The sequence below is a fragment of the Mixophyes fleayi genome, chromosome 10, assembly GCF_038048845.1.
Source record: "Mixophyes fleayi isolate aMixFle1 chromosome 10, aMixFle1.hap1, whole genome shotgun sequence".
In the NCBI taxonomy this organism is placed as follows: domain Eukaryota; kingdom Metazoa; phylum Chordata; class Amphibia; order Anura; family Limnodynastidae; genus Mixophyes; species Mixophyes fleayi.
In genome coordinates, this window is record NC_134411.1 from 99,870,209 (window position 1) to 99,897,514 (window position 27,306).

At 40.5% G+C, this 27,306-nt stretch overlaps 2 protein-coding genes across 2 annotated transcripts in view; both read left to right on the forward strand.

The window, feature by feature from the left end:
• The window catches only part of CDH16 (cadherin 16), a 123,390-nt gene that overhangs the window by 12,058 nt on the left and 84,026 nt on the right, over nucleotides 1-27,306 (forward strand).
• On the forward strand, nucleotides 11,367-17,493 carry RRAD (RRAD, Ras related glycolysis inhibitor and calcium channel regulator). The gene is made up of 5 exons (XM_075189284.1): nucleotides 11,367-11,539; nucleotides 12,572-12,928; nucleotides 13,720-13,793; nucleotides 15,314-15,518; nucleotides 16,655-17,493. Exons 2-5 carry the CDS (start codon nucleotides 12,574-12,576, stop codon nucleotides 16,930-16,932), a joined length of 912 nt encoding a protein of 303 aa, XP_075045385.1. The 5' UTR covers nucleotides 11,367-11,539; nucleotides 12,572-12,573; the 3' UTR covers nucleotides 16,933-17,493.

Here is a 27,306-nt window from a genome sequence, read left to right on the forward strand (position 1 = left end):
TCATTTCCCCTAGAAGCATGCCAAGCACTACGTGGCCCTGAAACTCCCACCTCACCCACTAAAATTGCACCACAAATGCACAAAGCAGGGGCAGTAACCAGGACATACCCCCCTCCCCCCTACCCCCGACAGTCCTGTGCCATTAGGGAAAAATTCTGACTGCAAAAGGACAGTGCCTTTAAAATTGGAATTGTCCCACCATAATTATGGGCAGCACGGTGGCTCAGTGGTTAGCATTTTGCCTCACAGCGCTGGGGTCATGAGTTCAATTCCCGGCCATGGTCTTATCTGTGTGGAGTTTGTATGTTCTCCCTGTGTTTGCGTGGGTTTCCTCTGGGTCCTCCGGCTTCCTCCCACCTCCCAAAAACATACTGGTAGGTTAATTGGCTGCTATTAAATTGACCCTAGTCTGTGTGTATGTTAGGGAATTTAGATTGTAAGCTCCAATGGGGCAGGGACTGATGTGAGTGAGTTCTCTGTACAGCGCTTCGGAATTAGTGGCGCTATATAAATAAATGGTAATGATAAGTAATGCAATTAGGAGGTATAATTTAAGGGTTATGTTGGAAGGTATATAGACCCCTGGAATTCTCTCTATAAATTATTTTATTCCACAACCTGCAGTTACCACCTTACATCATGTTTTCTTAAGCTGGGTACACACCTCTGTAATCTTACATCAGATGCGATTTCTGTAAATATTTCACCGAGTGAAAGCCCCGATGATCAGCAGATTCCTGTGTACACACCTTCGTGATTTACCTTCAGATCTGTGATCTTCATTTGTCATAACCATCTGCTGAAAATATTGTGACTCTTTACACTGTACAGATATCTGCCTACACTGCTGGTCCTGAGCTTGTACACACTGCCATATTTGCCGGACATCGTTCCATCGCTGATCGTGATTTTCAGGAAGATTATAAAACCAAATTAAACGATATGATGTGCTTTGGTTCGGTGAAATAAGATTGTGATGGCGCGTACACATTGCTGCGATATCTGAACAAGTGATAGTTCATTGTGTGATTTGTACTATAATTGCATTGTGTGTACCCATCTTTAGTGCCTTATTGCTAAATCCAATTATCTGCTCCAGGGTCAGTTCTGAGATCATTTTTAGATATAGGGACACAGGACTGACAGTTTTCCCTCTGTATTTGTTTTGTGTGCAAGAAGAGAAAGGTGAAAACACTGTATTTGTATATAATATCTTTGTGTAAAGATCTTTCTGTAGTCCTCTGTGGTCCTCTCCGGTCTCCTGCCTCCCCCTCCTCCTATCTATGCAAATATCTGATAAACAAATAAAGTACTTATATTTGCAGTATGGAAGGGTAATGATGAATATATAGTTTGGGGTTCTGGACTACACACATACACTATATGGACAGAAGTATTTCGCCATACATGTTAATTATTGAATTGAGGTGTTTCAATCGGACCCGTTACCAGAGGTGTATAAAATCAAGCACCAGCCATGTAGTCTTTATTTGCAAACATTTGTGATACAAAATGGGTCGTTCTGAAGAGCTCAGTGACTTCCAGCGTAGTACTGTGATAGGATGCCACCATTAAGGCGGTTCATTAAATTTCATCCCTGCTGGATATTCCACGGTCAACTGTAAGTGATATTATGAGAAAGTGGAAGCGTTTAGGAACAACTGCAACTCCTCCATGAAGCGGAAGACCACTTATAATCACAGAGCGGGTGTATAAAAGTCGCCAATGCTTTGCTGATTCCATTCCAAACTGTGCAGCGGGAGCTTAATGGAATAGGTCTCCATGGCCGAGCAGCTGCATGCAAGACCGATGTAGCGTGAGATGGAGTGGTGTAAAGCACACCGACACAGGACTGTGGAGCAGTGGAAACGTGTTCTGTGGAGTGACGAATCACACTTCTCTGTTTGGCAGTCAGATGGGCGAGTCTGGGTTTGGCGGACGCTGGGAGAACGTTATCTTCCTGACTGTATTGTGCCAACTGTGAAGTTTGGTGGAGGAGGGATAATGATATGGGGCTGTTTTTCAGGGTTTGGGCTAGACCCCTTATCTCCAGTGAGGGGCAATCTTAATGCTTCAGCACACCAAGTCATTTTGGACAATGCTATGTTTCCAACTTTGTGACAACAGTTTGGGGAAGGCCCTTTTCTATTCCAACATGACTGTGCCCCAGTGCACAAAGCAAGGACTACAAAGACATGGTTTGGTGAGTTTGGTGTGGAAGAACTTGACTGGCCCGCACAGAGCCCTGACCTCAACCCCATTGAACACCTTTGGGAAGAACTGGAACAGAGACTGTGAGCCAGGTCTTCTCGTCCAACATCAGTGTCTGACCTCATAAATGCTCTACAGAATGAATGGGCACAAATTCCCTCAGGAACACTCCAACATCTTGTGGAAGCCTTCCAAGAAGAATGTGAGCTGTAATCGCTGCAAGAGGGGAACCAACCCCATATTAAAGTAATATGTATTTGTATACAATGTCATTACAGCCCCTATTGGTGTAATGGTCAAGCGTCCGAATACTTTTAGTCCATATAGTGTATATAAGTGGACTCCTTATCTGGAGACAAAGAACAATGGATGTACTTCAAATAACCCCCCTCCCCCCCCCCCCCCCCCCCTCCCCGTACCTGCTGCTTATAGCACAGTCATCGGATGTACAATAGGCTCTTCTGAGCACATTTTTAGAAGTATATTTCTGGATAAATATAAAAGATTGACCTCATGGGGAAACGATAAAAGCTAATGCAGTTCTCATGAACCTGGTAAAGAGAAGGTGAATGAAGTGGGATGTTGGTATTGTCTGGTGTTTACATGAAAGGTGATTAATGTTGGCTAACGGGTGACATCTGTATAGCAGCTCAAACTCCCACAGGCTCTTATAGGAGAGATCATACAGTCTACAGAAATCTGTGTGGGCTATAACCCCTGTTGTACACTCAGGAGTCACCGATGTGTTCGTAACAAAGAGAAGTCATTTCCCCAACATGACAGTAAGCGTCAGATCATGATTACAGGAGATCTCTTATTGTTCAGGTGAAGCCCAGATTTGTCTCCCTTCATTAATGTTCTCTCTTTATTCTGAGTCATGTATATGACATATTTCATGAACACAGTGTTTAAACAGTAACTCAGTCACTTGTTTTGCACATAACATATACAAAATATCAGGACAATGATAGTCTGACCCCTTTTTTTTTTTTTTGTATCCATACAATGCCCCGTTCACACTGCCTCAAACCCAGGCTTTTGCCGGGGGGAGCCCCGACGACCCAAGTAGAGGCTCAGAGTGAACGGGTCCCCTGTACCTACCGGGGTCGAATGACCCGGGAATTGAACCCGGAACTTTTGCAGGATTATCCCCGAGTCTGATCCAGGTAGGCTTCAGTCTGAACGGTGAGAACCGGGTTTTTCAACCCAGGTCTCGCCAAAACCTATGGAAAAGTAAAAAAATAAAAAAAATAAATCAACATCACGAGGAGCCAATCAAAGCCAGGAAGACCCGGGCTGGTAATATCCAGGGTTCATATACTCGAGATATTGCAGGGGCGGCAATGTGAAAGTTGTATAAGCAGCTTTTATATTGAGGGGTGGGGTACAGCGCTCTGTGTTTTACTCATCTCGTGTCGAATCAACAGACTCCCAAGCCCTTAACCGCAATTAATCTCAAAATAAGTTAAAATGATAGTTAATCATGTGCGGTCACTTTCTTTGATTAAAATAGATCCAGATGTACTCCAAAACACCCTTTACATTTACCCACATGCCAAACACTTGCCTCAGACCCCACATAATGTCCATTCATTTAACACCCTTCCATATGCCCCTTAGAATCTCATTTAACCCAAACTGCTTCCCATACATACCACTTGCCCGAATACATTGGACAGGCTGACTAGAGATCACAGCTCTTGTTGGACTGGTACATAAACGTGCTGAGGATTGGATCTGCTAAGCCTCCACAAACTTTGTTACTTTGTAGACCTGTTAAAGCAGGATGACTTTGGGCTTGGTCCCTGTCTTGCTGGCAAAGGAGTAAACCGTGTGGCTCATTGGCCCGGAAAGTGCTCCAGGAGAATTTTGATTATAGCCCCATTAGGGGTTGGTAGGCTTTCTGTGCAGTGTTTTTTTTTTTTTTTTACATAAAATAAAGGTACGTTTGTATCTTTCCACTTGATTACGAACTAAGGGAGGTACAGGGTATCCCCAGCTAGAACATAAGGCTGCCACCAGACGGCCAGCTTGGCTGCATGGGCAAAAGAGTGCAATGCTGGCCCAGTATAGTCACACATGGGGACTGTTATTATTACATGTGGTTCTTTTGTGTATTTTATTATTTTGTTTTTAAACTTGTTAAAATGCATCTAGAAATATTTTTGCAGAGTGAAAATGTCTGTGTCCCTTTGCCCAGCAAAGGACAGCCCTTTATCTAATTTTAAGAATTTCATTTAGCAATCTGAAATCTCATTTCTTAACTGCAAATCTAAGCACATTGCCAAACCTGCACTTCACAAGGAACATTGTCACTCTGCCCAAATTTCTACACCTCTGCAAACGCCCTCACCTTGCTTCACAACTCAAATCACTTCAAGAACGTTCTCTATATAGTTTCAAATAAAAATCAAAGGACGTGTTTTTGTTTTCCAATTATTGCAGTATTATTGAAAATGCTCAAATTACAAATGTTACTTATGCCACCTTCTGCGTTCATTGTGGGGGCTAATGCAGCAGTTCGCTAGTTCAGTTAACACGCCAGAAGGTGGCGCCATTGTCATAGATGTTTAATAAACTGACTGCTCTCACTCATACATAAATGGGTAAAAACGTTTAGATTCTATGAAATGAATGTGTTGCTTTAAAGGACTTTAAATAAGAGAGCCAGCTGAGACTCCCAACCTCGCATAGCATATAAAACATCCACCTACAGATGTAGGTATAGTTATACAAAATATCCTTGCAGTAGGGGTTCCCTGAATTCAGAGAATCCTGTACTTATAAGGCAATGCTGAGCAATGATGTCATGTATAACAGAGGGAGAAACCGATTCTATGTTGGTGAGAGATACAGAATGAATAGTCTTGGTAAATGGATATATAGAGAGCTCCTGTGTGGGCTTTGAATGAAAAAAAAAAAAGCATTTCACAAATATTTAATGAGGAATTGCTCACCAGTGGGAGTACCCTTGTTTTTTTAAACTGTGGAATAGCCCTATAATATGTTTTTGTTTATTTTTAACAAACATTAACTATTCTCAATTTGGATGTGTCCCTTTCAGCCCAGTCATCAGACTTTGACATACGAATTTGTAAATGTTACATAATCTGTACAAAACATACATGATTTTCATAAACAAAGACCCCAGTCTCTTTGACAATAGCTACACAGTAAGCAAACATAAATATATGTGTACACTGCTAGTGTTTAATGCTGTAAAACTAGTTTATGTACTGCAACAGAAGTGTCATTTTGTTTATAAAAAAAAAAAACTTGAGGAATCACGTTACATAGGATGCCCTATTTGAGCCTGTAATACCTTAACATGGCCTGCAGAGGTCAGTGTTACTACAATTGTTTTTAAAGACGACTAAAAGATATTTAATGTACAGTAAAAGCAACATTGACACTGATGAACAAGCGCACAGAAGAGGTATTTTTTTTTATTAAATTCTTCCGTATTGTCATATTGTAAACTATTGGAGAACTTAAAGATGGGGATGAAGACAATGGACCCCAATTTATTTACTAAATCTGATCTACCCTAAGGCTGGGTACACACTACAGGGTTTTATGACAATTATCGGGTCAATCACACGATAAACGACCGTTCAGCCTGATATCGCACTAGTGTGTGCGCTCCCAACAATGAACAATTGTTGTTCTAAAGCTCATCGTATTGTTTGATTTTTAAACCAGACTAAAAATCTCGTTCAATGATGGAGCGATGTCGTTCCGATCCTGCAGTGTGTATGTACTCCGGACCGGCAGTGTCCATAGATCTCTATGCAGTGTGCAGAGTCCCCATCTTTTCAGGTGATAGTTATGACCGATGAAAACAGATCTGACAGTAAATATTGTAAAACGTGTTCACAGGAAATTTTCTGCAGTGTGTACCCAGCCTAAAGCCATTTGTTTTCTGTGTACTACAGAAATGTAAAATGAATGTTTCCATATAGATCCTGATAATACACCCACCCCCCAGGCGTCGGGGCTAGCCTTAAAGGGGCCACAATATTTCCTTTTGATTTAAGAAAATAAAAAATAAAAAAAAATTATATCATTGATTTTCTAAAAAAGCAAAAACTTGCCCCTTAAGCTTCAGCAAGAATAAAAACATCCTCTCTTCTCATCCTAAACCTGCCCCTGACTGGGAACATTTTAAGAGACGAATTCTGGCTTATTTTGCTAAAGTACAAAGTATCGTATGGTCAATTTAACCGACAATGCACCAGAAGTGTGAGCTGGAATTAAAGCTCATTTAAATGGAAATGTGGTGATTTGCTCTGGGAACTGCTGAGTATAATTACATCTCAGGCTGCACCACACACAGTTTGTCATAAATGCTGTTTTTCCGCTCAGGTTATGGCTGACGTTGGGTCCTGTCAGGATATTAAACTCTCGGCTTTACCTTGACAATGTCATTTTGTGCTGTGAGGGGGAGAAGCTGACTTGAGTAATGGCTGTTAGACTTGGAACATTTTCCCGAAATCACCTCAGCAGCTTCTATAACTCAGTCAAACGATGGAAATGACCCCGGTTTTCCTTCTGCTGAGATATCGTTCTGGTCAGGGAGGAATATACTACATATGTGCCAAGCAGCCAATTACAGAGACTAGGGGGACTTTATAAAGTCCAGTCACCGTTAAAGTGTATCGGTCACCTGCACACGGCTGAGTCAGCCTTTTTATGTGATCGGGGCCCTTGAGAAATTTCGAAACTCGGTACAGGAACTTACCAATTTGCCATACCTCCCAATATTTAGACATGTGAAATCAGAACAGAATAATCACTGTCCCAAATCCCACCTCCGATCTGCCCAAACCCCACCTTGATCCACCCATCATTTATATGAGACTCCACCCACTTTCATGTAAACTCCACCCCATTGAGGGCAGCTAATCGGGACTATTCTGCCAAATTCTTTGGGAGGTATGATTCACTAGGAACTAGTGGCAACGCAGAGGCGTGAGGCATAAAGCTAAAACGCCTCAGTGATGTCACTAGCCCCTTATGATTCAACAGGCTTCACAAAGGTGACAGATTCACTTGACTTTGTATCAAAAACCAACTTTAAAACTTATATTCTGACGTACCCCATAAAATAATGTGTAATTAGTGCATATTGAATGTCTTATGGTAAACATGTACAAGCAGCTTACAGTCTATGTTCTACAATGTACTAGATAAACAATAGCTAGAATCTGATTGGTTGATATGGACAGCACCTTCACTTCTCCTTTTTAGAGAGTTTGAATCTAAATGGCAAAATATGTGTTGTACATAGAACCATTTCACCGTAATTCACATATAACTGGACATATTGGTCTATCCTGCATCACCCAACTCTGTCTGTGCGGTAGATCTGTCTGTCAGCTAACCAGTCCCTCTACAATAAGACCCCTTTACACATGTACAATGTAGATTGCTCTCAGTGGTTAACAGAGCTGGGAACTAGACAATACTGTAACCCAGGCCTGTCCAACCTGCGACCTTCCAGGTGTTGTGAAACTACAAGTCCCAGCATGCCCTTCCAGCCATCAACTGGTTGTCTACCGGCAAAGCATGCTGGGGCTTGTAGTTTCCCAACACCTGGAGGGCCGCAGGTTGGACAGGCCTGCTGTAAGGTATCTTAATATTAAACAGTATATGGAACATATTTTGGCCATAATGGAAAAAGACTAAATGAATTCTTCCCTTTAAAATTAAATTTATTTCATCAAGCACACTCTCAGCACTTATGTCCATTGCAGTTCACTGTTAATAATGTTGTTGTGAACAAAAATAAATAAAAATATATATATATATATATATATATATATATATATATATATTATTAAATATTTGAAACTATACTCAATACTCCGACCTCTGTATTATGGCCTCTGACGCTAGACCTCACCTTTCCTAAAATAGCTTTGATCCAGCAATGACTTTGAGCATTTTCTGCCAGACCTCAATTTCCCTCTAACGCTGACAAATCTTATTTAGAAATCGGCGATGTCATTGCCTAAACAATTGCAAATCTGGCTCTACTCGCTGATAAATACACAGAGCCCGAGGGTTCGGGCTTTCCTAGGCTAATACGCTTGTAGTGCCCCTTCGCCCTCCGCCAGGCTAATACGCAGTAGGTAAAAACCAATCGTCCTTAATTTAAATTTAAAATCTTTGTCACTCATTTGTTTTCATTAAAGTCAGAGCTGTATACAGAACGGAGGAATGAGCGAGCGCTATTGAGGGTGATGGGGGAGGGGCTGTCACGCCTGGCGCCGTCCTTGTCTCTCCTATTCGCTTATCCTCAAGCGCCCGCCCAAGGATGACTCGTTGCCTTTACCATGGAGATATATCATGATTAAAACCTTACTACATTTTTCTTTCATGTTTTATTTTTACTTCGGAGAACAATTATTCTCACATATTTAAATGAATCTCCGTTTATACCGCTTTCCGTCACAATTTTTGCACCCAAAAAGTCTTGTCCCCCTAGGCTGCAGCCTATTGGATGATCAGGCCCTGTAACTGCAGCCTGTGTTGTCTACCTCTCCTGAGGTACAAGGATGTATGAATCTGTATTTTACATCCTTCCACCCTTCCCTCGTTGCTCAGAATAGTTTAGTAATTTACAGCCGATGTCTGTGTTCTAAATCTTTCTAGATGTGACTAAGTTATTAGTCTTATGTTTATCTTTATCTGTTTCTGTTGGGTGTTTTTGAGTGCAGTAACCTCGGCCCCGTCACCACAGAGTCATCCAGGCACCCACGAGATTACGTTACCTCTAAGTCGGAATCTATTAGTAATTGTTTGCAGAGACCTTGGGTTACGTGAAACCAAAAACGTTGCAGTGATGAGGACACCGCCTCGGACAGAAGACATCCCCGACCGCACAATAACTTCAACACAGCAACGAGGGGCCTATTCAATATATGCGGCATCAATACAATACGGCATAGAGGAAGTATCTGTATATTACGCTGCTCGGTATGGGTGAAATGGAATTCATAGCTACTAAAAGACTAAGTAGAGTCCTTTACACAAGTGCGACTACCAGTCCATAGAGAACATGTACACTGACGTCACAATTTGTAATTGTCCCAAGAAAATAATTATGTGCCCAGTTTTGCAGGTTTTAGGATACACCAAGAATGAGCATGGTGAAAAGAGATTACATTAAACATTAAATGAAGTGTTTCAATTTTCCTATAATTATTATTCAGATTGTTATCGTAGATTTGTAAGGCGCCACAGTGCTCCGCAGCGCCGTACAGCAGGGAAAACGGGGACATACAAGGTGGACAGAATAAACGCAGACATGAAAACAAAGGGTAGGAAGGACCCTGCTCATTAGAGAGCTTACATTCTAAGGGGAAGAGGGCACAGCTGAGACAAGAGGAGCGAGTGGCTCAGAGTGGAGATTGGGACAGTTGCTGGGGTGCATTAATGTGTGTATTACAGTTGGGGATAATGTAAGCTCTAATAAAGAGATGGGTTTTCAGAGAGCATCTAAAGATTTGAAGGCTGTGGGAAAGCCTGGTTGAGCGTGGTAGGGAATTCCATAAGTGGGGAGCAGCACGGGAGAAGTCTTGTAGGCGGGAGTGAGAGGTGGGTACCAGAGACGAGACAAGGCGCAGGTCAGAGGTAGATCTAAGAGGGCGGGAGGAAGAGTATTTTGATATGAGATTTGAGATGTATGCAGGGGTGATGTTGTTGAGGGCTTTGTAGGTAAGGGTGAGTAATTTTAATTGGATTCGGGAAGGGACATGGAGCCGGTGTGGAGCGGTGAGAGGATGATCAGTTTTGCAGCATTGCACCTGTTTATGGTAAATTACCCACCATGCATAACAGTGGGGGAACAGGATTATCACCTAGACAGTGTTTTATTGTCCTGCCTGTGAAAATGGGACTTAGTGCCAATGTTATTAATAGGACAGAAAGATAACAGATAGGGGCTGGTATTTCTTCCCAGAAAGGTGGCAGCCATACAGGCAAGAGGCGGGAAAGAGGCTTCAGTGAAACGACTTACAGGAAGCGAATTAACCTGCAAATGTTCAGGAACTTGAGGGTAAAAATAAAACCAGTTTGGGGCTATTCTGAGATGATCTGGCAGAACACACGCACATTTATCTTCAATGAGTAGTTATAACAGTGCAATGCTCTGCAGGACCAGGGAGCTGAATAAACCAATTTTAAAATTCTTAGCAAAAAAAAAACCCAGTATAAAACAACCTTTCAGTTCAGTTGCTGGGGTAACACAGGAAACATTATTGAGGGAGGACATTAATTGCATTGAAATGTTGGGAGTCAGTGACTTTATTAACCATGTGATCACAGCTTATTATAGAGACCGGAATCAGACGGGAGGATGCAAAAGTGATATTTATATACAGACACCTGTCATGTGTGGGACGTGTCACCAGAGACACATAAATCTATAGGAAGGGGTTGCCCTGTCACCTTGTTATTTGTATGACTTCCAGCTCCTGCATGCAGCCCATCTGTAACCCAATCCAGGCTGACGTCACTGTCTGTAACAGGGTCAGGTTACTCACCCCCCATCTCATATTCAGCACCCAGCACAGTTATGCACTGTGCAGAATAGGGCTCCAGAGACGCATGCGCAGTGCAGTCTCCTCGCAGACTAACAGTTAATATAACCTCTGCAGGCAGGAATCTCCCTGAGCTCAGTGTTAATATCACATGAGATGAATCAGGCTGCCAGAGCACCATTAATCAAATGACAAATTCATTACACCACCTCTGGTTCCTTAACCCTCAAAGCCCCACTAATGGGGGATCACCCTGCATACAGTGCCCGTGGAAAGGGTTAATCCATGCACACAGTGACCTGTGAGCTATACCATGCATGCACCTCACTGCCTATATATAAATGCACATGTCCACTGATCTATTGCACTGCAGATATCTAGTTGCACTAAATGCACCTCCTCTGAAACGGATGTTAAAATTAGCAAGCCAGCTCAGATGCCCAGGATCCCTGGATGCCAATCCCCTTGTGCCACCAGGGGCTGGGTGGGCAGCGCTGCAGATGCAGGAGAGACTGACTAAGCAAGAGGCCGTGTGACGTCACACCCTGGACTGATATGGAAGTTGGGAGGATCCTGGGCTCCCATATGCTGTGCTGGCTGTGACGTCACGGAGAGTGCTGGGCCCCCCAGGCATACATAAGACCAGGCTTACGGCTGATCAACAGAGAAGGGAACTCATGAGCTCCTATCACAACCTCTAGGACAAGTGTAAGAGACAATTACTGCCAGGACTGTGTCTTATTTTCCCTGGGATCCTTAAGTCAGCTGAGAACTTCAACAAAGTAAGTTGCCCATTCAATATCTCAATTTATTTTTGTTATTAATTCGATTTTACTTTTAAATATATATTAATGCACAACCTGGCTATATAAAGTGATGTATAACAAAGGCAATAGCGTCCAATTAAAATTATTTTTATACAGATAGTAATTGGAGTGCAAGCTTTATTGATATCACTCCAACATATACTGCAGTGCTGTACAGATTAGCACAAAAACTTGGTAGAGCCCTAAAGCTATTTTTGAGTTCTTTTGTGTTTTTTTATATTGCCTGCATTTGTTTTATGTTGACAAGGACATTAAGTGGGACATTGTGTCAATATTGTGTCCAAACATTGCTCAGCAGGGAAATGTATATAAATATAATGGAACAATTAGTCAATATGTTTTATTTTGTTATTACAACAATAAAAATGACTCCAAGAAAGTACAAAATAATCATTGATGGTTGTGCAGAATATTTTTGCTGCCTGTGGTCTACTGTGCAGTCAATGGGTTAAATAATTGCACCTTTTACAACCCTGGATCCATCCTCATTAGGAATACTTCCCCCCCCCCCCCCCCACGATTATGCCAGGCAGTTAATATTTTACAGGGGAATAATTTAATGGACAGGCAGAGTGAGGGCTCTGAATGTGATGATTCATTCATGAGCTTGAATTTGATCTATGAGAGGTAAGGATGCTTCTAAAAGAGCTGAGACGTTTGAATTAGTGACAGAGATAATAACGACGGAATGACACTGATGCATTCATAATGAGAGATGCCTGGCATGCAGCCCGTGTCTAATTCACTTTATAATGTTAAGTTATTTCCAGAGAACCCTTAACTGCCTGTATGGAAATATCTTCTAATCTATTGGCACTATTTTGCAGATGTTTTAACAATGCCAAAAAGTGTTTTAAAATGTGTAAATCTGGAAAACTCTAAACACAAATAAGTTGAAGAGGTCCCTAGATTTCTGGAACGGTAATATTTTGTTAGGTACTTGTTGGGGTCCAGTAATTAATGGTTGTCGCGTTTCGCTTTTTTCAGATATGACTCTGAACCGCAGTGACCGGATCAAGAGCCTGGAGAAGAGGAGAGGCAGTATGCCCTTTGCGGTCCACCAGCAGCTTCACCGGCGGAGCATGCCGGTGGACGATAAGGAACTGCACGGAAGTTCTCCGGCGGGAGAGCTCTCTAAGCTCCTCCGCTGTCCCTCGTACAACCCGACCGACGAGCAGCGGGAGAGCTGGGCCTCCGACTCTTCCGACTCCGTCATCTCCTCGGGAAGTGACTCTGAGGATCACCTGTTTAAGGTCATTCTGCTTGGTGAACACGGCGTGGGGAAATCCAGCCTGGCCCGGATCTTCGGGGGTGTGGAGGACCTCCATGATGTAGAGGAAGCCGGTAAGACCATGCTGCAGGAAGGTTATAAAAGCGTTGAGCGGGTGTTCTTAATAGCGCCAAAGCATCTTACAGTGCACACAGATATATAGTGCATATACAAATCACTGTTCCAAGACAGAAATTAATATTTATAACAACCCCTGGTGTGTAAAGGAAGGGAACACTATCATCCTCTGTTGTATCCATCTCATCCATTTAAGGCTCCCTGCTGACTGACAGGAAGTGTGGTGTGCATAGGCAAAATGCTTACCCCAGTGGTCACAATCTTTTCTGCAATATCTTTCACTCCTAATATGTTTATATAGACCGGGATATTTCTAACCACTCATTTAATCTTACATTGTAGCATTAGGGGTACTTTGATGTTCTTTGGCTCTCGGTGCATAATATATTGCAGATACAGCAATCATTGTGATGTGATCAAAAATCATCAGTCTGTTATAATATTCCCAGAACTACTAAAGGATATATTGCTATATACTTGCAGTTATTAGCATATGCAACATCCATTCTGTGTCATTGGTCTTCCTGACTTAACTAGATGACAGAATCATTCTTGATACAAGTTTATATTTAGTTCCACTTGAAGTGGATGCTGAACTGTTACTGTGTGACAGCTTAACTCTCCAAGTGCAATCTGGTGGTTATTGTAACCAGATTACAAAGAGTTAACACGTTCCCCTCTAGATTTCGTACAGAGGAAACATGTAACTTTGTCCTGTGGATTCATTCTGGAAACTGAAAAGTTTCTCTAATCACAATTGTGTTTTTTTTCCGTTTTTTTTCCCCAGGAAATACATATGACAGATCAATCATGGTTGACGGAGAGGAAGCCAGTCTTCTCGTCTTTGATATTTGGGAGCAGGTACGTTAATGGCCCTCTTCTATGTTTTAAGCCTAACAAATCAGTATTAAATTAGCTTTTTTTTTTTCTTCTAATAATAATAATAATAATGCACAAATGCTGCTAATATATGTATAAACTCCTGTACATAATGGGCCTGATTCAGTAAGGATTTATGCTGCATTTTGCGGAACAGAACCATACGCTAGTGAGCACAGCAACATCCAATTCATCTGCGAATGCAAAGGACCAGGGCCGTAACTAGGGCTGTGCGATAGGGGCGACCGCCCAGGGCGCAACGCTGAAGGGGGGCGCAGTTTAGGAATATTTTAGGTTAATTTGAATAAAATTGAGGGCTAGGGGGGCAGCATTTGTCTTTCTCGCCCCGGGCGCTAGAATTCTAAGTTACGGCTCTGCAAAGGACCTACGTTGTTATGGGCGGAACGGGAAGAGGCGTATGCACGTAGTCAATGTACAGTAAGGACGTGCCAAGCTGGAGCGCACACAGCAGTGCCCGATTGAAGCTTTGTGCATCTCTAAGGAGCGTGTTTTTCAGTCGTATCACTTGCACCAGCTACAGGCCGGGTGTAAGTGCCGAGTGATGGTGATGACGTCTGTGTATACAGCTAGAACATGTTTGCAATCGGCAGCAATTGTAAAAATGAATGCATTTTATGTACAGTAGACATTACTATCCTCCTGAAAAAAAATTATTTAATGAGGGGGAAATTAAGAAAAAACTTTTAATATTTTTTATAATTAATCACAATTATTAATAGGGGACAATTGAAAACTTTTTTTTTTTCCTGTGCATTCTTGCTTTATGTTACACATATGTACGGGACGTATCCTGCAGCGCAGGCTGGGCTGGGGGACAGGGGGCATCTGCCCTCCAGGCCGGTCCCATAGTGGGCTACCTTGGGCTTTATCACTGGGCCACCTGCAATTTTTTCCCCTTTTAAAATGTTCCTAATATGACGCTGAGTCGAATCTTGCACCCTGGGCTACAATTTGCCAGCCCTCCCCTGCTGCAGTGTATTGTGTCTTTCGGAGCAGAGCGGATCTAGACCTATATTCAATAAGAGACGTTTCTTCAGATCCGCTCCTTGTTGAATACGGACATGCGTGTGCCCGAATTGAGCGCTTTTCCAAAAAAACCCGCAGTTTACGTTAGTTTTGCAGACCTTAATGAATCGGGCCCAAAATGAGTATAAATGGTGAATTCTCATCACTTCTGGGTTCAGTAGGAAACATTGTGCATTATAAGCAATAATTTACCTCCTGTAATTTATCACTGATATAACATCCAACACATCTTTCCAGGACCTTTATAAAGCACTTCGACTTTTATATGGTCATGAAACTCCTCAATGACTTCTAGTATCCTTATAATTTCAATTATACTGAGCGTTATCCCATATAGACATTAATCTGAAATAGAATTTAATGTGCATTTATTAGAATTACAATAAATAAGAAGTGATTGATGTATAGTAATTGTTTTACTAGAAATTAACTTTCTCACCTGGTTGTGATTCTAGGACGACACTCACTGGCTCCATAACCAGTGCATGAAGATGGGAGATGCCTACGTTATTGTCTACTCCGTGACGGACAAAGCAAGTTTTGAGAAGGCGTCCGAGCTCCGAATTCAGCTGAGGAGGGCACGCCAAACCGAGGATATCCCTATCATTCTAGTGGGAAATAAGAGCGATCTGGTGCGGTCACGGGAAGTGTCTGTAGACGGTGAGCAGAGATTATTGTGGATGTTGACTCGTGAGAATAGGTCTCCACACAAACAACCTCCACAGTGGCCAGTGCTGCCCTTTATTCATGCACGTTATTAAATTAAACGAAATCTATATCTGCTGTTCCCTTAATAATCTGTAGTTTGTAGAGAGGATTAGTCTGTAATCCTTATTCTCTTAAAGGACACCTGTCGTCCAAATATTTTGCAACGCACAAGAACAAGGCAACCTAAACACTGTACGAAGGGGACAAACATGACTATTGTTAAGACTTGGGGGCCGATTCGGTTCGGCGCTGTGTGTCTCCGGATCTGTCCGCAGAGACACATGGCATCAGAGTTTTATACTGAAATTTCCGCTCGTATTTCCTCGCGTCCCATAGAAGTGCGCAGAAAATAAGAGCGGAGGTTTCTTGCCGTAATCGCTGGTAATGTGCACATTTGAACATTGAGGTCACAGTGGCTGCTCGTGCTGAACTGAATCTGCCCCTTAGGATGGCATCACACGGGCACTTTTCATGCCTCTTTGTAGGATAAAGTGGAGTGTGTGTGTGTGTGTTAATCATTCGAGCATCTTTTAGAACGCTGACAATAAAAATGCTCTACGGTTGAAATAGATTATTTTTTTAGCAGAACATTTTAAGATCTTCTTATAAGATGTGAGATTTATAACGCAATAAAAACGCTATAAAAACTGGGCATGAGTGTTGCCAGGGTGACACCACTCTTAGATCTAAAAAATAGTACATATAATACAAACAAACTAAACAACGCAAGCACAATAAATGGTTGACTATAGGCTTTCTTTTGCTGTTTTTTATTTTTTGCTTTCTAGTCCTCCTATTTGTTGGATATTATCGGCCTATCCATATTGCTTTTATAGCCAAAAGGAAGTGGCCGGAAAGTGTCTTATTGGTCAGAATTAGAGCAGAAACATGATTGGCAGTCCAGGTGTTCTATAAATAGAGTTTTTATGGGAAGCAATGGAATCTCCTGCCCCCATAGGAAAGCACTATACTTTATAAGGCTCACAAAATTACTGCCTCCACATAGACCCATTTCAAATTGTAGATTTACCCAATATATATTTTCTGAGTAGTAATATTTATATAACCTATCCCATCTCGTCTTTCAGAGGGTCGTGCCTGTGCCGTGGTATTTGACTGCAAATTCATCGAGACCTCTGCCGCTCTCCACCACAATGTCAAGGACCTCTTTGAAGGCATCGTCCGTCAGATCAGACTCCGCAAAGACAGCAAAGAGGACAACGCCAGGAGAATGGCCAGCAGCAAGAGGCGGGAGAGCATTGGGAAAAAAGCCAAGAGATTCCTTGGCAAGATCGTAGCCAAAAATAATAAGAAAATGGCATTCAAGCAGAAGTCCAAATCGTGTCACGATTTATCTGTGCTCTGAAAAGCTTTTATGAGGCTGTTTGATACCTGGAGGAACTACTTGACTTATTCTATGAAATGGAGACGTATAAAGTGATAGATTAACACAAATCTAGAACTCAGATTTTCATTTCTAATTTTTGCCTTAATAGCAGGACTAGAAAGTTGCATCAAGATTCCAGCTGTGCGGAATCAGCGTTTGAAAGTTTGCGCATGGACTAATTCGCAGGGGGAGGGGGGGGGGGACTTTGTGCCTCCTGACGTGCTCTGTTGCCGATGGAAACTGGTTTGCTTGGAGTTAAAAAGACAAAGAAATTATCTTCTACATTTTTTGTGTAAAAACTTGAAATTTTGTACGCAGGATCGTACACTCATCCCTGTTTTTTTGTTTTTTGGGTTTTTTTTGTTTTGTTTTGTTTTTTTCTTACAGGTTCCATGTACATGAAATCACCTTGGCACAGAGATCTCTGTATTGACATGTAGGCTACTAAAATTTTTGAACTGTATTGCACTTCAATGAATTATTATCAAATGGATTTAATATTTGTTTACATGCAGATTTTATAATAAACTATTTACTGTTATAAAATGGTTTCCTATTTTTTAAATATGATGTTAAAAAATATAATTTTTTTAAGTTTATTATTTTCATGTGGCGTAGCGAGCAGGATGCCAGACAGTAGACTTGTCAATGTTGTTCAATAGAACTTTGTACACAAAAAAAACTTTATTTACAACAAGCTGTATTAGTTACTCTGCTCTTGTCCACTGTGAAGTTTAGCGTTTCCATGTAATGGAGGCCCGATTTTATATTAGTTAACATAGTGTTTACAATATATAGCAGATTGACAGCACATATATTATGATATAACAGTGGACTGGTTTTCAGCGGTGCATTTCATGTATTGGCTGTTACATGATTTTCTTTGCATTTAGCTCAGAACTGGGATTCCACCTTGATACATTTCTGCTTTATTACTATAGATGTATGTAAATTAGCTGGGATTCAACTTTTACCCATAGAACATTCAGCTGCTGCACTTTATAAGAAGACATCTGTCTTCCAATATTCAAGTCTATTACTGTCCTAGAAACCCATGTTGTGTTTTCTCTTTGTCAAGAATATAGTGTAGCTTTTAAGGTACAAACAGTATGTGTTTAAGCATCATTATGTTGTATTAGAATGTGGTATTCACAGAGGCTTTTTTTACTAAAGTCAAACAAATAATTGCAAACATTGTAGCTTTTCTTTTGTTGTAGCAGAAGTAAGGGACTTGCACTTTTACATTTTAGGTTTCAAAGGAATGCAAAAGTAGAATTATTCTGGTGAATACTGTATGGTGGATACAAACATGTTGGGCACAATTTCCCGTGTAATTGAACATACGATCATGTGCTTTGTGTCTGGGACACAGCAATTTGTCCAAGGTCACAAGCAGCTGAACGGGGATTTGAACCCCGGACTCCAGCAAATGTCTCGGTGTTATTGCTATATGGTCAGGACCCTTAACCACTAACTATTCTAACCATATTTAAAATTTGAACATCTAAATGGCTGATAAGGACCCTGTCTGCAGACGGCTGTATCTAGTAATGTGAGACAATGTTGCAAGTTTCAGTGTAGTTGCGTTATTGTAAATTGGTTCTCATTTGATGTCCACTCTCCCGATTTGTCCGTAGACGTAGCTCTTCCACTTTTCTTAGTTGTAATAAAAGAATGACCAAGTCTGGCTGTCATGGCATTAAGCACCTTTATTGCACAGTTACCTTAAATGTCCTCTGTTAGTTTTTTCATGGGATTCTTAAGGTGCAACACACAGATTGCATTAAATAGGGCAGAAAGACCTCTGTCCGGGCAGTACTGTGTGTCTGAGTATTACACCAGCAGGGACATATAGACTGTATATAGTGCGTATCACAGCCAACAAAATGGGATTGGCAAGTGGGAAACCTCTTGAATTATAGTGTTGTATATTTAATGTTGTGTACAAGGCAGAACAGCTCATAACTTAATCTTTCATATGATTATCTACAATGTTACCCCTGAAAATAAATACATTTAATGTATATTAAAATAAATTAATTATGCAAATGAGTTATAACCCCAAGAATTCCTGATTTTGGAATGGGTGGAACCTCTGGACCATCTGCCCCCGTTCTGCCCCCAGAGCCAAATCTCTATATAGCTCGTCCATGTCTCCAACCCAACCAATCGCTTGTCCCTTTTGCCACAGAAAGCTAAGACTTTCTTACAAAAACAGGACTGTTAAGGGAATATGATTGGGCCTGAGGATTTAATTAGATTGAAGTGACTACAAAACGACCCCTTGCCCCCGTTAGACTCTCAAAAACAGATTTATGTGTTTACCCATCCAATGCTGCAACATCATCATCATCATCATCATCGTATATTTATAAAGAGTCTTAGATTCTGCAGATAACTTACAGGAAAGTTATCACCGTATTCATTTTGGAATGTTACATAAAATTATAATTAAGTGCTTAGGAGAAATATATCTGTTTTTATTGCATGTAGTGTTTTTGTTATGAAGCTCATTTTCTTTAGTGATTTGGTTGGTCTGTTTTTATATCCGGTAGGTTTGGTGGCTCCCAACATTTTTGTTGTCATGACTCGCTTACATTTAATCGCTTTGTGATTTATCAATAGTTAGGGTTAACTAAATAGTTAATTCTTCTAATCAAATAAATTACTTTTACTTAACAATAAATAAACAATGTCTGGATAAGCGATAAGCACAGTGTCATAATAAGTGTTAGTTACAGCTGATAGAAAATGTCTAGAGTGTGCGAGAGGGATGTGGATATATATAATATATCTATATGTATGTATATATATATATATATATATATATATATATGTGTATGTGTGTGTGTATATGTATATATGTGTATGTGTGTGTGTATATGTATATATGTATGTATGTATATATGTATGTGTGTGTGTGTATGTATGTATGTATGTATGTATATATATATGTGTGTGTGTGTGTGTATATGTGTATATATATATATATATATATATATATATATATATATATATATATATATATATAGAGAGAGAGAGAGATAGTTGTTCCTTTTTATTTAATTTTTAAGTGCAGTTGTTGCATAGTGTTAAATGTTTGAGTTTGCAATTCAATCGTGTTCATCCCATTGTTTTATTGCCAATTTGATCAAACCTGACTTTCCCCGATTAGTTACCCCTAGTAATAAAAGTTCCAAGTTGTAATTTCCCTAAACCATTTGTAACCATTACCTGCATCCGGAAAGCAGGGTCCGTGATTGTCGTCCCATGTCCCCCCATCCCCCCAAATATTCCCACCTTTACTGCAGCCTAAAAAATTGAGTGGCTAAAGCATTAGGGGCATTGCCAAAATTATATGGTGCGTTGACAGCCTGTAAATTTTTTTTTTACTTTAGCCCTGACAATGAAAAGGGGCAAATATCACATAGCTAAACTTATATATAGTACTACACTTTCAATCAGTTCAAATACGAAATCAAGAGTGTAGCACCGATTTCAACGCGTTTCATATCTTTAGAATATGTTAATTAGAGAAAAGTGTTTTAGAATCTACAAGGGACCAAATCTACCACCCCCCTGACCACCTAGGAGTCCTAGTCATAACAGACAATTAACTCTGCAGCCAGGCCCACATTTGGGGAAAGGCCTCAAAGGCTTGTGCTCAGACTTGCAGAATTTAAAGGCTGGAAGGCTTCTCCTTCTTTCATGACTTTACTATACTTTTTGTTCTGTTTTCTTAAAATCCCTGTCCATGGGTTTCTCCTACCCTGTGTTATGTTTTTACTGCTCTGTGTTTTGTTTTGCTGCTCTGTTGTCTCAGAAATCCATTTAAGATATTTCTGATATCAGAGTTGTTGTAGGTCTGTTGCTGAGCAACCTCACTCACCCAGCGTCCTGAGCTGCTAACCAGGATTCCGTATTGCAGCTGATTACCAGCTCTTACTAGACTCCTCACTGCTCACTACCTAGCAGCTGAGCAGTCATCACTCTCAGCTCAACTTTTCAGTTTTTCTCTTAAAAAATACTGCTTGGTTTGCCCTCATTTAAGACCTGCGTTAATCATGAGACATTGGCACAGTCTTTAATTAAAATGCGCTCCTCCATAGAAGTACAAGTGGAAGTTCGAAAATGCCCCTCGTTAATAGTATAGGATGGAACGCGATCTCTGTCAGCTCAGGGCTGATGCAAAATTCAAGTGTTGTTTGCAATAATAAAAAGCATGTAGTTTGCAGAGGAATGAGAAAATGAATGAGGAAATGATTAGTAAATTTACTAATCATTTCCTCTTTCATTTTCTCATTCCTTTGTTCGATCTGGAATTTAATGCCAAGTTATTTGGTGCACAATGTAATGTGTCCTGGTAGCTATAGGGTTAATGCATGGCACATTATGCGGTGTACAGGGCACGGATTGACTGCCGCGGCCAGTTACGCCCTCTGTGCAGAAAGTAACTAGCACTACAGCCTGCGTATCACTCAATTATTCAAGCTGACGAGGGGAATCCCCTCTGGTCCATTAGAAATCTCTGCTAAATATGGGCTGATTCAAGATATATTTAAATAAAGCAGCTCTGGCCTCTATTCCCACCCTCAGCAGAGGAGAGTTAACAAATGACGTGTGCTCTCATTACCATTGTATAAAATATTCCTAGCGTTAAACTGATTAAATGAAGATTTGATTTTACTTCACCGTTATGTAGGACGCACAAAGCTGCAGAACTAACTACCCAGGTTCTGTTATTGTAAGATCATTTAAATGGACTGAATATTCTGTATTCTAGACATTAAAAAAAGACTTGCTTAAAAAGTAATTATAAATATAAACGTTATCACACATATGATTTATACTCCGCTGCTTAGACGATATTGCAGAACATCTGATGTCAAATGAGAGAAACGTGATAGACAGAGTTGTTTTAGTAACTGGGCAAACTGGGCTTTTCTTCTGGACCCACCAGAATAATGGAGCCCACCATAAATGTACAAGTAATGGAGGATATCAGAGGGCCTTTAATTATTATTAATGTTTGTTTATATAGAGCCAAACATCTTATATGGCGCTGTACAGAGGGTATGTAGTTATTCACATCAGTCCCTGCCCCCATTGGTGCTTACAGTCTGAATACTCTACAACCACACAGACACACAAACACTTAATAGGTTGAATTTGATGGACTGATGTCTTTTTCAACCTCATCAACTGTGTTGCAATGTTACTATGTTACACACGCACACACACACACACACACGGGTCCATTTTGACAGAAGCCAATTAAACTACCAGTATGTTTTTGGACTAAATAGGATCTTTAATAGCTATCTCAGCCCCCCGATGACCTAGGAAGATAGGAAACGCTTCAGAATATTCCCTCTGTTGTGATTGCTCGATCAGGCTGCATACCCACCAATGGGCCCAATTTATTGCGCACCTGTTTCATTTGGTGCCCACTTTTGTCTTGAAGTTTGCAATCCATTTGGATGACAAATAAAACACATGGACTCCAAGGAACTGCTCCTTGCGGAGGCGTGGCTCTGAGTCTGTCCCACCAATCAATAGAGAGCAGCTTGGCTCTGATTGGTCAGAGTGTGGGAAAACTTCTCAGGATTGGTTAGTATTGGCAAGACCCCATGTAACAACAATGTGATACAATGTATCAGTGGAGTTCAGTGATAAAATCATGCCACTCCCTCCGCTCTGTCCCTTGGATGGTCCCTCTAGGATTTTAGGGTATGTCATGAATTAGGCCACTTTCTCCTAAACTAGCATCAGCAAACCTCCTTCGCCTTTTCATCATTTTTGATGCTGTCCTCTTCAGTCTTATTCAGCTCTAATAGTTTGTTCCCAGCTAAGACGTTTTGCTGGTTCCACAATTGTAACTTCATAGTAGAATGAACATTCTTATGTATGGAAACAAAATAACTTCCAACTTAAAAATAAAAGTATGAACATAGTATCACGTTACAAGCGCTGGAAGCAGCTTGGTGAATTGTAACTGTAGCCTGCGGGACGTGTGAACCTTCCAGCCATTGGTGCACATTTAATCATAAAGTCAATTATTAACCGCTCAGCTGTTTTATTATATCAGTCCACTAATTTGGGTTTCTGTCCTTCACGCATCAGGGCAGGTAAGAAACTTTGTTTGTTCATGTAAAACTATTTTTTTTGTTATTAATGTTAATAAAAGTGTTTGATACTTAAAATTATATGTTTTGATGTGTTGCACTAATAATTAGTATTAAGAGATTCAGTGTTACAAATTAAAACAAAGAGACTGTTTCACATTATTAGTAAACGTTTCTATATAACAAGTTCTTTGTTACACCACAGTCAGTGGATATTACTGTAAGGCTACAACCTAGAATTAATGGGCTACTAATTCTGAATTAACAGCTTATAGAAAAGAACTATTTAATATATATTGTAAAAAATTCAGGAGCTTATCAGAACGGGGGATATATAATATAAAGTTCTGATTGTGGGGAAGATATTTTTCTACACACTGAAGACTTCCTGTTAAAAATCCTATTGAAGGTCGCTGAATGGCTGATAACAGAGAGCAATAGCTTACATTCAGCAGCTTAGCAAATGACAGTACAACGTTGAATATCTGAAATGCTATGAAGTATGGGGACTTTTACTTATATATAATATTTGTATGTGATATGCGATTTATTATTTAATTACACTTTGAATTTAGGTTTAGTGCATTTTACAGTGGGATTTTCCACCTACAGATAACTCCCTTTATGCAGTTGACCTTCTTAAGAACTAATGGTCATTTATTTTGCTATTTAAACACCCTACTTTCTCCTCTGGAGGTTCGGCTACACTCCCTATTAGGGTGTATCTAATGGCTGTTTTCTCAGTAATATCGCAGGATGTGTTTCAAACTTCATATCAACCGGCCCCCAAATGCCACATAATTTATCCAATGTCAAAGTTTCAAATCTCCAGAGCAAATAGCTTTGGCATTATACTTTAACAAAGGTCACTTACATGAGGAGACCCGGAGTTATTTAATTATTACCTCCCATGTATTCTGTGCTAGTGACTGCAGTGTAGGGATTAGCAAGGAATATACGGAGAACTGGTGACGATTGTGGTATCAGTGGGAGAACTGGAGCTGTTGGAGGTGAAATTTGGCAATTGGACTAAGAAACACAGCTTTGGTCATTATAACACTGGCACCCCATACGTAGGGCTCTCTTGGCAGAGAGGCATGCCACTCCCTCACCCCTGGTATCCACACCGTTTACCCGTCAAGGCTACTACCACACATGTTTTTTCATGGGCATAGTTTAGTTGTGTGGGAGCCTGAACAATGATATTTATACTAGATGTTCCATTGCTGTCAGCACCCTTGAGAAAAACATTAACGTGGCCCTTGTGGGCCCTGGGCGCTCTCCCCCTCTACCCATATAACCCTAGCACCTTCTCGTCTTGAGAGTGAGGTGCTGGCTGTGATATCATAGCTCAACGCAGCACTCTTTGCCCTTTACCACCATGGAAGGCCAGCAGCCGGCAATTTCACTGCCCAGACTTGACAAGGGGTAGCGCCAGCCTGGCATAAGTCCCAACATGCTTTGCGGCTGTTATGCCACCTAAAACATTTAAAAATAAAACATTCTAGTCTCAGGCATTTCCTTTGCGTACTTGTACCTAATACCCAGAGATTCATATGATAGAGGTTGTTTTATGCCCTCTCTCCGTATGAGCGATGGGCACATGGAGGTGGTCGTGTTTGTCTTGCCCATTATTCCTTGGTTCCTCCCACCTGACCTCGCCCCAAATTATACCACACTTCACCTTCTATAACTAGGTCGTAACCCCAAACCAGTATTATTAGAGGATTTTATTGTTACCCATAAATAGGACTGACAGGAGGGATTTGTATGGAGAAAAAAGAGTTACGGGGAAAAAGACTGTAAATATGGATATTTATTACATTGTAAACTCTGTCCATCATCTAGATAGAACATGGGTAATAGTCCCTCACATGATTATTGTTATTATTATGCATTTAAATCTTAATACTTCGGAGTGAATATAAAACAGTATAAGTGTACCTTTAAGTGATACAAAGGATGGCTGCAGAGTATCTCAGGAACGAGCTGACGCAGAGCATTAGTAGAACTGCATAAGACGTCCTATTAGAGGACACTGTGAACTTACAGAATCCAGTCCAGTCTAGAAACACGTCAGGCATAATAATGAGTAACTTTGTGCTGATTTCAGTCTCCTGCGTAAAGGATAAGAGAGCTCTGTGGGGCCTCATTCTGAACAATACTTAGGACCTGTCAGCTTTATAACGATGACCCATCCCCATGACTTCTGAGAGCTGTGGATTCTGCTTATTAGAGTATATAATAACTCCTAAGGCGAGCATTAAAAATATAAAACATGACTAATAATTGATACAAAGTTGAGAGGTCATTTAGTTTGCTTGCAAAACCCATCTCGCAACGTCTACTAAATACATTGCAGTATCGTCCTTAGGTCATTTCGTGCTCTGCAGACATATATATGATATGAGAGGACGCCATACAGATAACGCATTGTATATAATAAAAGTTGCAGAAGTGCCTGCCCAATAAATTAAAGGGCGAAAAGCCCTTCATCTATTTTTTGTAGGGGATGTTAGGAGTTTGTTTTTATCATGATCCGGCCACTAGAACCGTAATGTTTTAATGATGTCAAGAGATTCTACATGGGGGTAACATCTAATCCTCTGCATAGATTAAATGCTAGTTTTTTAAAAAAAAAAAATAATCACAATTTTCTGCGTTTGTTTACAATTATTTTAGGATTTAATAGGGTTGAAGTTGCAAATTAAGGCTATATACACCACATCTCTTTGCATTTACAGTGGATTTAATTATTCAATTGTAGACGCACATTATGAAATGGAATATGCATTCCAAATAATGCAATGCAACCAAACCCAAGTTAAAAACAATTATGTACAGTCTCATTTGGCACAATGATTGTGGGCAGCATGGTGGCTCAGTGGTTAGCACTTCTGCCTTACTGTCCTGACCATGGCTTTATCTGTGTGGCGTTTGTATGTTCTCCCCGAATTTGCCTGGGTTTCCTCCCACACTCCAAAAACATACTGGTAGGTTAATTGGCTGCTATCAAAATTGACCTTAGTCTCTCTGTCTGTCTGTGTGTGTATATTAGGGAATTTAGACTGGAAGCTACAATGGGGCAGGGACTGATGTGAGTGAGTTTTCTGTACAGCGCTGCAGAATTAGTGGCGCTTTATAAATTGCTGATGTTGATGAATGATTTTTATTTTCTTTACTTAAAACAAATGTTAAACTCATTATTGCAGCGCCACTGTGTACTTTCGCTAACAGGGGCGTTTTCCATTCTGTCCCACATAAAATGATGTTTTAATGCAGAGGAAGGAGAAGGAAGGGACAAAGCTCAGACAGGCGACCCAAAGCCTCTCTGCTCACTACATCATATGACATTTGACTGTGGTTACCATGGTAGTCACATTACACTGTGGAAAGTCTGTAAAATTATAGATCATTAATAGCAGTCTGAGGAAACAAACCGAGGAAGAAGGTGGGCTTGCTGTGTTATGATGATTATGGTTGCCAACATTTTTAAGAATCATTTTCAGAGATACTTTGCTGAATTCTGTGTCATATCTAAAGGTAAAATAGTAATAAGAACAAATGAACTGGACAACATAAAAGCCTTGGTGAAAGATGGAAAATCATTATCATGCTTTATTCTGATTGGCTGCAGAGACATGTAACAATTCTGTTTCAGTTTATTACAATAAACACCAGACAAGTTATTGATCCAACCAACATGGAGTGTTAAAAATAGAAAATATATTAAACCTTTTTTTCCCTTGTCGGCTTTCCATGGTGTTGTAGAATTTCCTAATTAATGGAAATCCGAGAAATAATCACAATATGGGGTGCGTTATTCCTTATAATACACAGTTATTTCTAGTGAACATCTCTCCTCTAAAAACTCTCCTTCAATTGAAGGGCACCAATCAGCAGATTCTTATGGGAATCAATGAATATTCATGAGTAGTAATAAGAGAGGGAACCTGAGGACCTGAGAACCTCCTGTGACATCATCAGGCTGCCAGCTCTCATTACATTGGCTGTAAAAGGTCACATGAGATCACAAGATCTTCAGACCAATATCTAAAGGCATTTTAGCAGGAAGTACCAAAGAGGTTCCTGAGGATGTCTGATTTTCCCAAAAGTAGGATCTGTGGTAATAACTGTACATTGCAATTAGGCTTTATACGTCGATTGTACTATTAATGTTACAATTAACTAAATTGCATGGTCACTTAAGAGTCAGTAGATGGCTACT